Raw genomic sequence first — 15,498 nt, 5'->3', positions numbered from 1 at the left:
TAAACCTCCCCTGGCACAACTTGAGGCCATTTTGTCTTGTCTTATCGCTTGTTCACTGGAAGAAGAGACTGACATCTACCTGACTACAACCTCCTTTCAGGAGGCTGAAGAGAGCAATAAGGTCTCCCCTGAGCCTCCTTCAGGCTATACAACCCCAGCTCCCTCAGCCACTCCTCATCAGACTTGTACTTCAGAACCTTCACCAGCTTTCTTGCCCTTCTCAAGATGTGTTCCAGCACCTCAATGCCTTTCTTGTATTGAGGGGCCCAAAACTGAACACAGTGTTTAAAGTGTAGTCTCACCAGTGCTGGGTACAGGGGGACGATCACTGCACTGGTCCTGTTGGCCACACTATTTCTCATACAAGTCAGGATGCCCTGGGCCTTCTTGGCCACACTGCTGGCTCATGTTCAGCTGGCTGTTGACCAGCAACCTCAGGTCCTTTTCCACTAGGCAGCTTTCCAACCACTCTTCCCCAAGCCTGTAGCACTGCATGGAATTATTGTGACCCAAGTGCAGGATCCAGCACTTGCCCTTGTTGAACCTCATACCATTGGCCTCAGTCTGTTGATCCCTCTGTAGAGCCATTGTACTCCCCAGCAGATCAATACTGTTGCCCAACTTGGTGTCATCTTCAAACTTACTGAGGGTGCACTTGATCCCCTTGTCCAGTTCATGGATAAAGATATTAAACAGGACTGGCTTCAGGACCCTTCCTGCACATCCTTCCACGTGGTCTGCTGCCCCACGTCTGGTTTACCTGCCCTGTCCTTTAGTGCTCCCTGAGGGCTCCATTTATACAGGGTGGGAGGCTTGGCCACCATTGCTCCTGGGCTTTCCAGCTGCTGTGGCATGAGCTGCAGGCTCCTGACTGGTCTCTAGAGGTAAAATTAAAAACAGGAACACAGGTATGTCTTTTATGTTGGGATATGTTTGGTTTTTTGCTTTTTGGAGATACTCTCAGTCATTGTAACCATGTTTTTTCGGGCGCTCTCTATATGTTAAAATTCTGTTTCCTATTTCTTATGTCTTTACAAGCTGACAGAGTGCCTTAAAATAACTGCACTCTCAAAAGAGCATTTCCATGTCATTTCCCTCCTTATTATTCTGTCTTTTCTAAGGTCTTTATTATATATTGAGAGGTGAGTCCTGGCCTTCCTCAGTCTTTTTGGTCTCCTCTAAGCCCTGCTCTGCTTTTCCAGTAACCTTTATTATTATTAACTTACTCATGGAAGTGTCACTGTACTAGACTTTTTTACAAACCCAAGAACAGGAAAATAATCTCTGACCTCAAGTGTATTTTGATATCATGTGGTTCTGCTAGTATATACCGCAGTCCCTAGGAGGTGATTCCATTGATTCATTAGAAAGCTTATGGTATACTGGTCATATCTTCCATTCCTTTCTTTTTGAGCTATGTTGGTGTCTACCAAGGGCTCCAGTTCATGAATATACTATTACTTATGGAAACACACAGATGCTTCCTGTTAAGTACAGTGCATCTTCTAGCCCCTTGCAAAACACACCTCCCTTAAACACAATGCTTTATTGTTTTTCTGAATTTCAACTTCAATTGCAATACATTGTTCTCAGGGGTGCGGCTTGGTGGATTATTAAAGAGTGTAAAATAGCCAAAAAAGGACAGCAGGGGAAACAGCATTCTTGCCAAAGAACTTAATTTCCTTTAGAATTTGCCAAACTAGCTAAGCTAATTTATGGGGAAACAATTAAAATAAGAAATTACATTTTTTTTTAATTTAGTTTCATACTTAAATTCACAAAAACATGTCATCTGTTAGCTGGTGTAGCTTTGACTTTACAGTGTTTGATTGCTGTATTTAAGATTTTCTTTCTGCACAAACTTCATAATTAACAGGATTTAAATTGACTAATTCTCTCTGCTTCAGAAACTGGTAGTGCTGGCAAAGTTCCTCATATACCTTGCTAATTAGATACCTGATACAGTGGGCTTGATTGCCTTTAAAATTAAAAAAAAAAAAACAAAAACCCACAAAAAAAAGCCTTTACAATCCATGAGTGATTTAAGTCAGACTAAAAAATAATGCTTTTACACAATATCAGATTACATTTACTGTCACATGTATTTGCACAGTACTGTATTTGTACAATATACCATACTCCTGCACCACTGCCAAACATGTGAGATCAAATATGGTAAATTACTGTTGTTGTTGAGGTCTGATACACCAGAAGAAAAACACAAGTCTGAAATTACCGAAAGCTTCATGGGAAAGATGAAAGGAGTTCCCAGAAATATACTGAAAAACGAATGCTTCTCCATTTTGAAATGAGCTTGCCAGAGCAGATGAATGTTCTTGACCCGATGAGTGTTTATCAACTGTCTGCATGTCTGCTTGGCAGCTTTGCTCCCTTGAAATATTCTTAATCTAAAGACCTGAGAAGATGAGGTTATAAAGTCACACTTCTAGTAAATGTTCTCATTCTCCCAGTACATCTTCAGTAAGAAATATGTAAAAAATGGTGATATTGTTGTGGGGTATTTTATCAAGAGGATACAAGATAAATCAAGAATTACATATCTGGATGTATCTGTCCATGCACAATAGAACAGAGAATTTGTTTGGAATATTTTAGTGAAATTTCTTCTACTTAAATATATTTCTAGCTTCTTTCAAATAATTTAAAAATGCCTTTTTACAGTCAGAACCAGCAGAGAATTAAGTAGTACCACAAAGGCAGAAAGATGCTTCAAGCTTTCAGTTAATCTCAAAAGAGAAAGAAAAGTTAGCTTGGAAATAATTGCAGTGACCTCGTCTTGAAATCCTAAATAGCAAATACAGTTTCCTGCTGAGTAATACAGTATCTCAGATACAAATAATACATAAAATTTTGCTTCCATTTTTCAATTGCTTTATAATACTAGGTAATGTAACTCCTGGCTGTCATGAGTGAGAGTTTTAAGGTTACAAGAGCTGCAGCTGGGAAAATTGAATTGACAGGTTAAAGCCATAGATACATGAAACCCCATACGTCTTTGCAGGACAGGAAAGTCTGTTTTTCAAAAGCCATTGTTCCTTTTTTTTTTGGAACAGGATTTGTGGTTTTGTTCTTTGTTAATACAATGCCTTACACAACTGGTTTGTGATTGATGATTTGTTTCTCCAGTACTACAGCAATCAAAAAAACCCAACAGGAACAGCATTTTAAGGCTCCTGTGCTGTAAGTTGCTTGTCCAAAGCCACAGAGCAAAATGATGCAGAGCCAGATTTAGCACACAAGGAAATTTCTTTTACCCAATCTCAGTCTCAGACCATTATTTTGTTTCTCTCTGGAAAGTGACCTTGTCCGATGTTCTTCAGAATATCGCATGGGTCTTGCCAATGCCACTGTCACAACCTCTGCTCCTCTGAGTCACTACAATGGCAATTGGACAGCAAGTGGCTCCTTTCTTCTAGGTTTGATGCTCATGAGGAAGCCTTTGGAAGTGCAGAAGAAAACTCTAGGAGACACGTAGATGTGTTAGGTGATGGGCAGGCTAGCATGCTTCAGGACTGGGAAAGACCCAGCACAGGACACAGGGCTCATTGCAGACTGAGCACCTGAAAAGAAGCTGGTAGCATGATCTTGAGACTAATGACTTTTTTCTGACAAATTTTGAAAAATAATTCATTGTTTTGGATTGCATTAATAACATGCAGAACAGTAACCCACTTGAAAGACAAGTCAATAGATAAGTTTATTGGTTCAGGCCTCTGTCAGTGTTTCTGTGTTATCTGGACTGTCTCCTGAGAGGCACCTCTAACTATCTCCCCAAATTTCAGGAGGAATTTCAGAGGTAAGAAAGTGTTTGAATGCACACCCACTCCTTGCAGTATTTCCTCAACACAAGTGCTTCACCTCGTGCTTTCGTGGGAATGGTACTCTGGCTTTGCATTGAACACAGTTGGTCTCTTATTCAGAAAAATACTTCCTTAGCTCAGGAGAAGAAAATACTGAATGCAGCATGTATCCCACCTGTGTGACATGATTACTTCCAGCAAAGTCAATGGAATTATTTGTGCAGGATGTGGTCCAGTGTTAAGAAATTCTTTAAAGCATAGGAGCAAAAATGTGTGTATGTCTTTAAATGCTGGAATTTATCCATTTTCAGGCACAGACAAAGGGAGTATTACAGATCATGAGACCATTAAAAGCATAGTGTACAAGGGCATAGAACAGGGCAGGGTGTAATAGCATAGGAAAGGAAGGGAAATAATCTCAGTCAGGCAAACAGGATATTTTGTCCAAGTTAAATTCTTCAAATCTGTTTCAAGGTGCGTAGTTGAGGTACCTGGTTGGGGCTTTCTTGAAGTTACAATTAAAATAATAAAATTATTTTAAAAATAGTGCTAGAGATGGGCACAGGCTGCAAATATGTTACTTTTTTCTGAAAAAAAAACCCCCAAACTAATTGAAAATAATTTCCTCTCCTGTTTCTTTGCCAAGACCTATTTTGAGGACTTTGTGTTTCCCTCAAAAAACCAGTGAAATCTCAGGCACTGAAAACAAATAAAGGCAGTTTACTTAGGACTTGACTGTTAAAAAAAAATTAAAAACATTTTAAAAAATTATTATTTTAAAGTATTTTGCTTTAAAATTATAATTTTTATACTCATGCAAAATTTGTTGTTCATTTTGGCTGGTTAATACTTCTCTTTATAAAGCGACAACAGAATGTTGTTAAACTCAGATCCTGTGTAATCTTAGGTTTCTGTGTTTGCAATTTCCAGAACATAGAGCAATTATCTGTAAAACTTGGATGTGAGGTGCATCTGGATTTGACAAGGACAGTGTAAATCTTGCCCCTGCTTACCCAGGGCTACCATGCACAGTGAGCAGAGCCACTCTCTCTGCAGTTCTCATCTTGTGCCTGCCACGTAGAGGCTGAACTCATCCCAGCAGCATATCAAAGTGCGTGACTGGTGTCTGTTACCTGTATGTTCGGTCTGCCTCTCCCAGAACCAAAAATGTAGGTGGTGAAGCCTCTTACTCTGCGGAATGTGTGCTAGAGAAATGCTTGGAGATGAGTTTGGTTTGTTTGGATTTTTCTCATTCTTCTTTACTTTGTTGTTCCATAATGCCCATTTTGCTGTCTTCATGGAAGATGGCAAAGTCAAGAAAGTAAGTCTTTCAGGTTGTGGCCCTCCTTCTGCAAGTATTCAGGCCGTCTTTCAAAGTTACAGTGGCTATTCCTGTGCTGGAAGTTAAATACATGCATTTGTCAGGTCAAAGTTTGAACTACTGTTTCACTTGAGTAAAGGTGGCACATGTCCCTCATGCAATGATATCAATTCACAGGTTGCAAAATTTAGAACAAAAGATATTTATTTCATGAAATAATTTCTAAGGGAAAGCATAAGGAAAAAGGAAACATAAAAAAAATATTGTTAAAAATGAGAGTAAAATTTCTGTGTGAATTAAGTGTTAAGTAAGAATTTTAGAAGAAATATAATAGTTTAATTTTTATTCCCAGTAGTTTGCAATGCTTTTCTAATACATTGGATCTTTTGTTCGTTCACAAAATGACTGTATTATCACTCAGATACCTCAAACATGTTGATAGATTCCTCTGTAAGGCAATTCCCATCCCACTTTTACGGGAGCTACTGGGCAGTCAGCTGTGGAGTAATTGAGTCATTAGAGTCTGGTTGAAAACCAGATTTTTTTTTTTTAATTGTTTTTTATTGTTCTTGTGAATATGTTCTCTGGACTAAATGTGATAAAAAAGTTGCATATGTCCCTATGTGGTCACAGGTTTAGGTTTCTGTAAGGAAACAGTTTATAAATATACTGAATTTTTCAGTAGTGTATCATGACTGTGGAAACCTTGTCTTTGACTAAGAACATGGGAGGTGAGTTTAGGTTGGCACAACTCGTGACAGAAGTAGGAATATTTTAAGATATGGGCAGGAGAACAATTTACCATGAAGAAGCTAATATATAGTCTTGCAGTTTGTCAGCCTCTTTGTGTGAGTCTTGTTCATTTGGGGGAAGTTCCCAGTGACTGACTCCCTCAGAAAGTTGGATGAGCTACCTCACATGTTGTGCAAGGTCATTTGTGAGAGATGGGCCCCAGTTTACCTCATGTCAGCTTCCTTGTCCCCTTTTATTCTTCGTCACTGTTCAGTTTGGCTAATGCCATTTAGCCTGCCTATGTTTCGACACATGCTGGATAAATGATCTTATCAAGAAATTATGGGAATGTTGCTTAGATGCTTTTAACCATGCTTAGACCCTTCTCATACTGCAACCTTTAAATGCCACCATGTCAGTGGTGGGCGAAGTGTTTCCTGTCTGATGCAATTGTGTAGTACAAAAGTTAAAACCGTAAATTGTTTTGTTTTCATCCGTATATTATGTAAACTTTGCAGCCTCCCCAAAAGAATGTGAGGACTACAAAGAGAAACATGCAGGAGTTGAGAAATAGCACAGAGTAGGGTCCCATCTTGGTTTTGTGTATCATCTCTTCAATTACATGGATTATGCAATGTTCTCTACCAGCTTCCCATCCTGCTGATGGCACAGGATGAATAGTGTTAGGGGCTAGCATCAGATTCAGGATGTAGAAGATGCCTGTGTCAAAAGACATTCAAGCCATTTTGTAGGAAATGGAGGCAGCATTATGACCGAAGCAAGGAATTACAGAAAGAAAGAGAGTATTGCAGAGGGCAAGATGAAGCTACTCCCTTCCTTTTTTCTAGAGTCACTGCGTAACAGTAGGTTGTAGCCAAATACTTGAGATGAAATATTCACAGAAAGCCTCTAATAATGAGTGCACATTTTTGGAGGGTTTGGAAAGTGACATCCATCAGTCCTTTGCAAAAGTGCAGAACATGCATGAGGATGTTTTGAGATGCTCTTCAAACAGCTTCTGATTGGTAATGCAAAGCACCCTGGAGAAGTTAGGCTTCCAGTGTTTCTAGTTGAGTGTTCAAAATCAGCTGATACTTCTGATAATTTTGATTTCTTTTTCTCTCTGTTTCTGTCCCTATTTGGAAGGTAAGGATCATACTATGTCCTTTTCAAAGATATGGAAGCAAAGCCACAGTGTTCATGGTAGACTGGACTATTATAAACAGCAACTAGATGAAAGTGTCCATGAAAATGCTTATCATCTCTCCTCAGAGCATGGCCTGGTCCCTTCGGACTTGACAGAATATTGTTCTAAAGTCCTTGTTAGCTATCCATTTTGTTGACCTCACCTTCTGGCCTCTCAAGCTCATTGAGCTCCACACTTCTCCTTATCTCCACCTTTTTTGTTCCTCTGCTTTCTCCTTTCACTGATTCTTGAGTCTGGTGGCTTCCAGAGAGAAACTGTACCATTAGGAGGGAGAGCTTTTCAGTTCTGCCCTTGGGAGCATGTACTTCCCCCTTTACTGGCACGTTCCACTTAAGCTACATTGGTTGCCATGGAGGAGCATCTGTGAGGATGGCAGATACCACATCTAACCAGCACAGGAAAAGGCTCTATCACATTCATGGAGAGGTGAATCTATCCAGCCTATGCAAGCAGATTTTTTCAACGGCTTCTAATTTAGCCAAATCTGGGCAACTTTTAATAAAAACCTTTCCCTTGCCAAAATTTTAAGTCCTTTCTCCGAAACATGGAGGCACTAGAGCTTTTTAATGAAACAGTTATTAAAAAACAAAACAAAACCTAGGAATAATAACATGTTTTTTCTCTCAGTTGTTCTCAGAAAAGTTGTTCTGTTGTTCTCAGAAATGGCTGAACCGGTTCAGCCTGACTTATTTATTTTGGAAAGAGTCAGCTGAGACAAACTTTCAGCATGGGAAATTTTAGCCCAACTGGTTAGCATTTCTCCAGGTTTGGCAAAGTTTAATGCAAGTGAAAATGTTCTTATACTAAGAAGTCAAAGGCAAGCTTACATATCAGCAAAGCTCCTGCTTAGTATAGAAAAAGGCTATGTATATTAACTGATTTTTCTTAATGTTTCAGATTCTTTGAGTATATACTGCTCTACAAAGATGGAGTGATGTTCCAGATTGAACAAGTTACAAAGCTTTGCTCGAAGATTGCTCTGACAGAGCCGTGGGATCCATATGATATTCCTGCCAATTCAACTTATGAAGATCAGTACTACATTGGGGGACCTGGAGATGAAGTTATGGTACAGGAATGGTCTGACAGAAAACCAGCCAGGAAATGTATGTGCATGTTTTTGTTTTATCTTAATAATAATCAATATCACTGCTGCCCAGAGAAAAATAAAATTATTCCTGTTTCACCTCAGCTTTCCATATTTCTATAAAGTTTTCTGGAAGAAATAATAAAAATGCCCTATGCACAGCATGTAATTTTATTAACAATGAATTTTATATAAGAAAATGTTCCATATCTCAGCAGGATTAATTATGTTCAAGGGACTTGATTGTACTGTAGTTCATATCATACAGATTTTGGCATGGAACAGCACCATTTTGTGTCTGAATCTGGCAGTCTGTATCCAAAATTTACCTAGAGAAGAATTGGTACTATAATTAGGGACACACACAAACTAGAGTCTGCATAATAGAAACAAAGTAGGTGTCAGTCACATGGTTCTGCTACCACTGACATCCTTAATATGTGCCCAAATTTTCTTATCCACTATACTAGTAAGAAATATCTGCTCTCAAGGCTTAGTTCTGCACTTGGCAGCTGAACACCTGCATCATAAAAGAAAGTAAGCGGAATTTTCCAGGGTATGGATATATTAGGTATGTTAGATTTTGAACCCATAGCAATTTGTTAGCACATTGGTTTCAATTCATCTATGGTTTATTGATGACCCAGACAACTATAAAAATAATTTTGAAACCCCCATGAAAAATATATTCCGCTATTCAACTAATGCAATACTTACAGTTATAGATGTCTAATATATAGGCTAGTTACGAAGCTGAGAATTTAGCCAGAGGAAAATATTTCTTTCTTGAATAAAAGTAGAAAAAATGAAGTCAAGAATGAAGGATAAGATCATTAGACCTCTGTAACTCAGTCGACATATTCTCTGGTATTCCACAAGAGGCGAATTATCACTTACTCCAAGAATTTTTATTTTTCGGGTCTGGTATTTTCGGAACTTTTGTGGAAGTTAGTATGCGAATACATTCGGTAATTAGGTGTGATTTTTTTATCCTGTATTATTTTGTATCTCCAGTGCTTTTCTGTATGATAATTCATCAAAATAATGTCTTGAAGTTGCCTATCCACCTTTAAGCTAATATTGGCTTGGATTTTATATTTCTGTTTAAATTATAAAGGTTTCAGGGGAGATATAGGCTGCCTTGGTAGCATCATATTTTACCATGATTTTTTATTCAAAATTCTGATAGAAGACTTGTTGAATAAAAGATTAATCCATTTTTGTATACTCAAAACCAGATTCATTGAGGTCAGAAAGTTTTTTGGTATATTAACATGCTCCAGAGAGGTATGTTCAAATTTTGCTCAACTTGCCACCCTTTCTTTAGATACTGTATGTATGTTTCATGTCCCAGCTTTTCTATTTCTAGTAATGTGATTGTGGTACAGCATATTACACAATACTGGAAGGACAGAAAATAAGTGTGTGATTGCTGCTGAGTGAGAGAAAATAAGCTTCCTTGTGACTAGAAAAATTTGTTCCAGGCATCCCTCAGAGGAACTGATTTGTGATCATAGTAGGTAATTTTAACATCATCAGTTTCTAATAAGGGATCTGAAATGCATAAAACAACGAGATGAAGTGAAGTATGATGGAAGGGCTGAAGAGTGATCACAGATAATGTGGGTGGGATTAATAAAAGAGATAGAAAAGTGAAGGGTACTTGAAGGAAGCCACCTCAACAATATTGCTGCCACTACCAAAATAACGTAGTGGTGAAAGTAGAGGTGATGGCAGAGAACAAGGGGGAAAGATAACAAGGGAACACCTCTGGGATTAACACTTCATGAAATTAAACTGAAGTCAAAAAAGGGACAGACTTGCTACATCACACACCTGGAAGAGATCAGCATTGAGTGTAGTCTTGAAATAACTATTGCACCATAGAGTGTTTGAAAAGAATAGGAATTTTAAAAGAATAACACAATAATGACAATCTCAATAGACAATGTTAAACCGCAGGAGAGAGTTAAAAGAAGAGATTGAGGCACTGGAGTTGTATTTGGAAATGTTCCTCTTCTAATGAGACAAACCCTCTATGCTTGACACAGACAGAAAAAAATGAAACAAAGTCTAATTTATTTGGATTAAAATTGTGCTGAGTATCATCAATGTGAGATTATAGGGGACCAACAATTGTAGAAGCAGGCTGTCAGTTCTGGTGCAGAGAAGTCCCCAGCAGAGCAGAGGACAAATGCTTCCTTAGGTAGGTGAGTGCAGAACTTCCTGTGCATGGGAAGGAATCAGATGTCCTACATGGTTGGGGAAACTAAGTGTTTTAGAGTGTCAAAGGCTGTGTTGAAAGCCACTGTGAAACAGACCATGGGTTTTCAGTAATCACACTTTTCAGCTTGTCAGAAGCAGAGCATAAGGTGAAAGGTTGCAGTGCTACCCAACCTGATGACACTAAAATTTGCTTCCTGGATAAAGAAAGCATTTTGTTGCTTCACTGGTGAAGCAAGTAACTGCTGACATGAAAGGGGCATGAGAAGTGAGAGAAATCAGACTTGCACAGAACATAACTAAATCTGGAACTAAACAAAAGAGTCCTTCAGTAGAGGTATACTTGAAAGGTGACATACTGATGCCAAGATGTTTTCATGATTTGAAATGTGCTTGGCACCAACATGTTCAGGTTTGAGATCATTACGGTGTCAAATTACACCAGTTTAGTAGCCTTTCTTGGTGTTGCCATGCATAGGGATGGAACTATGGGCAGTTCCAGCCTGTAGGCCTGGCTTCAGGAGTGGCCTTTTTTTTTTGACTGACATCATCATGACACATGAGCTCATTCCTGTCACCTAAAGGAGTCACATTTCTGTTTTATTGCAGTGGAATCGTGGGTCGGCGTTTACACCGTCAAAGACTGTTACCCAGTACAGGAAACCTACACGAAGAAATACAAGGTGACATCCTCCACTCGCTTCTTTGATATACATCCAGGCATTGCTGACCCCTCGGTGTTTACCCCACCAAGCACTTGCCAGACAGCCCAGCTGACAAGGATGAAAGATGAATGCTGATTATGGACACTGGCTGACCTGGGCAAACACATATTAGCCGAGCTAATAGCTGACTATTAGCTAATAGTCAGCTGCCAATGTCTAACCTGATTGTTCAAGCTAATTGTTGTTCTTTTGGGAATTTGTAAGTTTTCACTTGAAAGAGAACATAAACATACAACTAAGTGAAATATATAACCCAAAAAATCTCTTTCAATCACATTAATCTGTTCAGTGATGCACTTGAAGTGTTGTATAGCTACCACTAAGATAATATTTCTAGGTACTATTTATTTAAGCTGTAGTTGATTTTCCTTTTGCAAAGGTTTCGTTATTTATTTTTTCAAGAGAACAAAGCATAAGCAGACTGCAATACAGATAATGTCTAGAAGGAAAAGTTTGATGTTATTGTCACTTCTGGGGACTTGAGGGGAAACATGAGCTGAGTAAAACCTCATCCCTAAGTGAAAAATACTGTTTTAAACAATATACATCAAAATTGTGGAAATTTATTCTTTTGGTTTTAGTTTGCTTTGTGTTCTGTTTGTTTGGTTTTTTTTTTCTTTCTACTCTTCAGGAATCCGGTAGTCTAATTTTCAAGCTTATTTTTGTTCTTTCTAAAAAGAAACTGGAGTAGCTTTATTCATGTAATTCTAGCTGACATGCAAAAAATACTTTTCTGTTTCTTGGGACAATGGTGTGAAAAGAAGGGAAGGAGGGAGGGGTACACCTCCAAAACCAGTAAGCCAAAGTTTTCATTCATTTACTACATTTTTGGGGAAGGGTTCCAGTAGGATGCGATGAGATATTTTTCAGTCATATTTTGCTTCAGCACTCACTTTTCAAGGCAATACTAGCTTTAACATATGCAAAGAGATTAAAAGGTATTGTACTCTAAACGACTTATTTAGTAGCTATTTTCAAAAGTCTTTCTTCGGAGTGTAAAACAGCTTTATAATTCCAGGTAGATGTGAAAAAAAGGCCGTTCTTAGTGCATAGTTAGTAAAGGCAAAATCATATTTCACACAGTGCCTGGTGGTCCAGATGGAGTGAAAGACGGAGTTGTGTGACCTGCGTAGGGAGGTGGGAAAGAGGAATGGGAGGGAGAGGTTTTAGATGACCTCTGTGCAGTGCAGCAGCAAGGCGCTGCAGTCTAAACGGACATGACAATCTTGCTTTCTTTTGCATCCACTACATTGATGCCTGCTTTGTTTGCTGTTTCATCAGCATCTAAAATCTTATTATCTCCACATCCTTTTCTGGTGGAAAGAGTGAAAGTTTCATTAAGCGCAACTAACCAAAAAAGTACAGGAGGCACACATATTTTGCATTAGAAAATTCAAACCAAACCTTCATGCCCCTTCAGGCTCCCAGAAGTGTGGAATAGTGATGGGTTTTGCACTTTTACTGAATGAAATTAATTGGTTTATTCTGTAAGGCATGCATTTTATTTATTATTTGCAAATAAGTTTAAAGACAGATTCTTGTCCTTTTATACATTTTGGGTAGTTGTTTGATCCAGAAGTTCTCTGGCTGTAAACAGTGCAACACTGGGAAGTTCAATATCTCTGAAAGAGAGATGCTGGGCTGGCTTTTGGTGCTTCATATGGTCATAGCTTTTTGTGCGTAAGCAAGTGGGACAGTGGTTATTTTTCTTTCAGAGTTGTGGTCAGAATGGCATTTTACTTTACCCTGTGCCTAATGAAAGCACATATACATATCAGTTGAAATTTAACTAGTTCATTAAAAAATTTCTCTTGTACAGGACCAGTTCACTGAAACACACTTGTGGAAAGAAGGATTGGATTTCCTTGAATTTAGAGTGCATTTATTCTGTACTCGCCTTCTGTATTTTTTGTGTCAACCTAAATGCTGACTGCATATTGTTCTCATTAGGACAATGATTAACATGCATTTCTTAATATGTGTCTTGTTAGAATCTGGAAAATATAATAAATCCAGCTAGCAAACATGAAGTTGTGGTACTGTATCCTTTTGGATGGCTTTGTTGCGGTTTAGCAGATAGCTGGGTAATCTGAGTGTTTGTATTATGTTTTGCTGACAGCGATGTAATTTCTAGCAATAACATTAAATGTTCCTTTAAATATAAATTTGCAAAATTCTGGTACTCGAAAGTGCTTTAAAAATTTTGCTGTGACATACAGGGCAATTTTATATGCCTAAATATGTACCTCTAAAACAATGCTGTTGTCTTCATGTTTATGCTCTACGCATTCAATAAAGAGAGTTGTCAAAGAGATGTCAAACAACAAAATTTAGGATTACGTATTTTAAATTAGCCACGGACTGAATATGAAGGACAACATGCGTATGCCTGGTTTGTTATCTTTGTTATGATTTGCTTTGGTTTGTTGTCATATACCACAAGAGACATTTTGTCTTTATGCGACTATGCCAATGACTCAATAGGAATGAGGATAAAAGGAATTTAAGGTAGCTGTGTAGTATACTGCCATAATTGAGTAAAAATGGGGGTTTCATATGTCTGATAGTCTGGGAAATTTGTTTATCATAGTTATTTGGTGGAAAATTAATAATAAATTGGTATGTACATGAGTTAGATTGTATTCTGCAGGATAACACTGACAGAAACTGGGAGCTGGATAGCCTCTGAGACAAAGCTGATTTTGTGAGATTTCCAGTGTTTCCTGGTTTCAGCAGGGCCAGAAATAGTGCAAACAGAGATCTGTCTGCCATATTTTTATGTTTCTGCTTGGAGGCTTTGCTGAAAGCAGGATGTGTAGAAACACAGCATTGTTTTATTTAGAGTTAACCAAACATTCCTGAACGTCAAAGAAAGGTTTAGTTTGAGTTTGGGGAGGAGATCTGGGCAGTTGGTTCCGTTCCTATTTTAACAGTTTGCTTAAACTCAAGTGTTAGGGACATATTTTGCTGCTCAAAGCCATGCTGCACACCATGGAAGTGCTGCCATTTACCAGGGCATGCCAGCTTTTATGAAGAATGTAGGAAGAAATAAGATAATCCATAGTCAAAGTAAGTTTTAGTCAAGAAATCTCTAAACAATACAGTATTCTCATTTTGGGACACTAACACAATTAGTCTGTTTCTCATCTCGAAGTTCATTTCATTCTAGTGTTCACACTTACTCCTTGTAATCTCGCACGTCTTTTCCCACTACCCTTTAATTCCTAATGTCAGTGAAGTCCACTTCCAAAACACTGTTTACCACCCTCGCTTGCATGTTTTTCAGCGGGAGGTCAGCACCTAAATACCTGATGGATTTGAGCTGGACTTGATCTCTTTAATTTTGCCAGCTGTCCCATGTCAAGTTCAAGAGCAGTGCCATGCATAACCAAATGTGAGCAAGATATGCTGAACTACGTGTAGGTGTCCAACAGAAAGACCAGCATTGGCTCAGGTGCAACTTCTGGTATCCCAAAATACCAACAGATGAGAAGTTTCCACAAGGCTGTTGCATCACATCCAGCATTTCCTGTATCCTTGGCCACAAACTGGTGCTGGAGGCAAACTGCAGGACATTCCCACATGACAGAAAGGAGATGATCAGGAGATCATCAGCTAGTTGCTTTCTTTCTCCCTAGCCATGAGGAGTAAAGATTTCAAAAGAGCACCCACACAAATAGACAGAGGTTTCTGACTGTAAAGATCCAGAGGTCTCCATCAGCTACCTTTCCAGGAGGCTGAATGTACAGCATGGACTCAGACACATACAGATTCAATCTCCACATCTGCACTCAGGCGTAAGAACAAATGAAGCAAGCTTGGAAGGCTTTTTAAACACTTCTGAGCATTTACTATTTGGTAAGGGGAGAGGAAGAAAAGCTTATGATCCAACTGGCAGTCCCAGAAAACTGTCAGAAATGTGGGATAAGAATGATAAGATGCTGCTAAGAAGATGTTAGAGTAAATTTCCAAACACTAATTTGAGAGTTTACTGGTTTAACACTCTCCAGGGTAAAGATCCATGTGGTTTGATATGGCTGTTTCAGCAAAGAGCCTGAAACTGCATACCGAATTAAATGATGCACATAGTTACAGTATGATATTTTGTTTGAAACAAAGACAAATAGCCCAGCAGTGCACATTTTGCAGGCATGAGTGTGTGACTGATGACCTGCCTGTTTACCTACAGGAGTATACATGCCTTTAAAAGGATGCTGCCTGCTGCTTCTGAACACTGAAAAATTACTCTTCTCACCACTGTCCATGGGAACCCGCTTCAGACTTCTTTCTTTCCTGCTCTGCAAAGTCGAAACAGTAATTCTGCTTTCCACCTGCTTGCCCCTTCCTGACTGTGTTAGCTCTGGGCCAACATCACTGCCTCA

At 38.7% G+C, this 15,498-nt stretch overlaps 1 protein-coding gene across 1 annotated transcript in view; it reads left to right on the top strand.

Moving 5' to 3' along the window:
* The window catches only part of EPDR1 (ependymin related 1), a gene marked incomplete at its 5' end in the record, with an annotated part of 30,855 nt that extends 17,184 nt beyond the window's left edge, over window positions 1-13,671 (top strand). Inside the window, 2 exons of the mRNA XM_032683833.1 lie at window positions 7,979-8,187; window positions 11,001-13,671. Coding sequence (XP_032539724.1) covers window positions 7,979-8,187; window positions 11,001-11,191 — 400 coding nt within the window. The remainder of the gene's footprint in view (window positions 1-7,978; window positions 8,188-11,000) is intronic.
* Between the last annotated feature and the right edge of the window lie 1,827 nt (window positions 13,672-15,498).

Source organism: Chiroxiphia lanceolata, chromosome 1 (assembly GCF_009829145.1).
Source record: "Chiroxiphia lanceolata isolate bChiLan1 chromosome 1, bChiLan1.pri, whole genome shotgun sequence".
In the NCBI taxonomy this organism is placed as follows: Eukaryota; Metazoa; Chordata; class Aves; order Passeriformes; family Pipridae; genus Chiroxiphia; species Chiroxiphia lanceolata.
The sequence above is the reverse complement of the archived record's forward strand: the minus strand, read 5'-3'. Positions and strand labels throughout refer to the sequence as shown.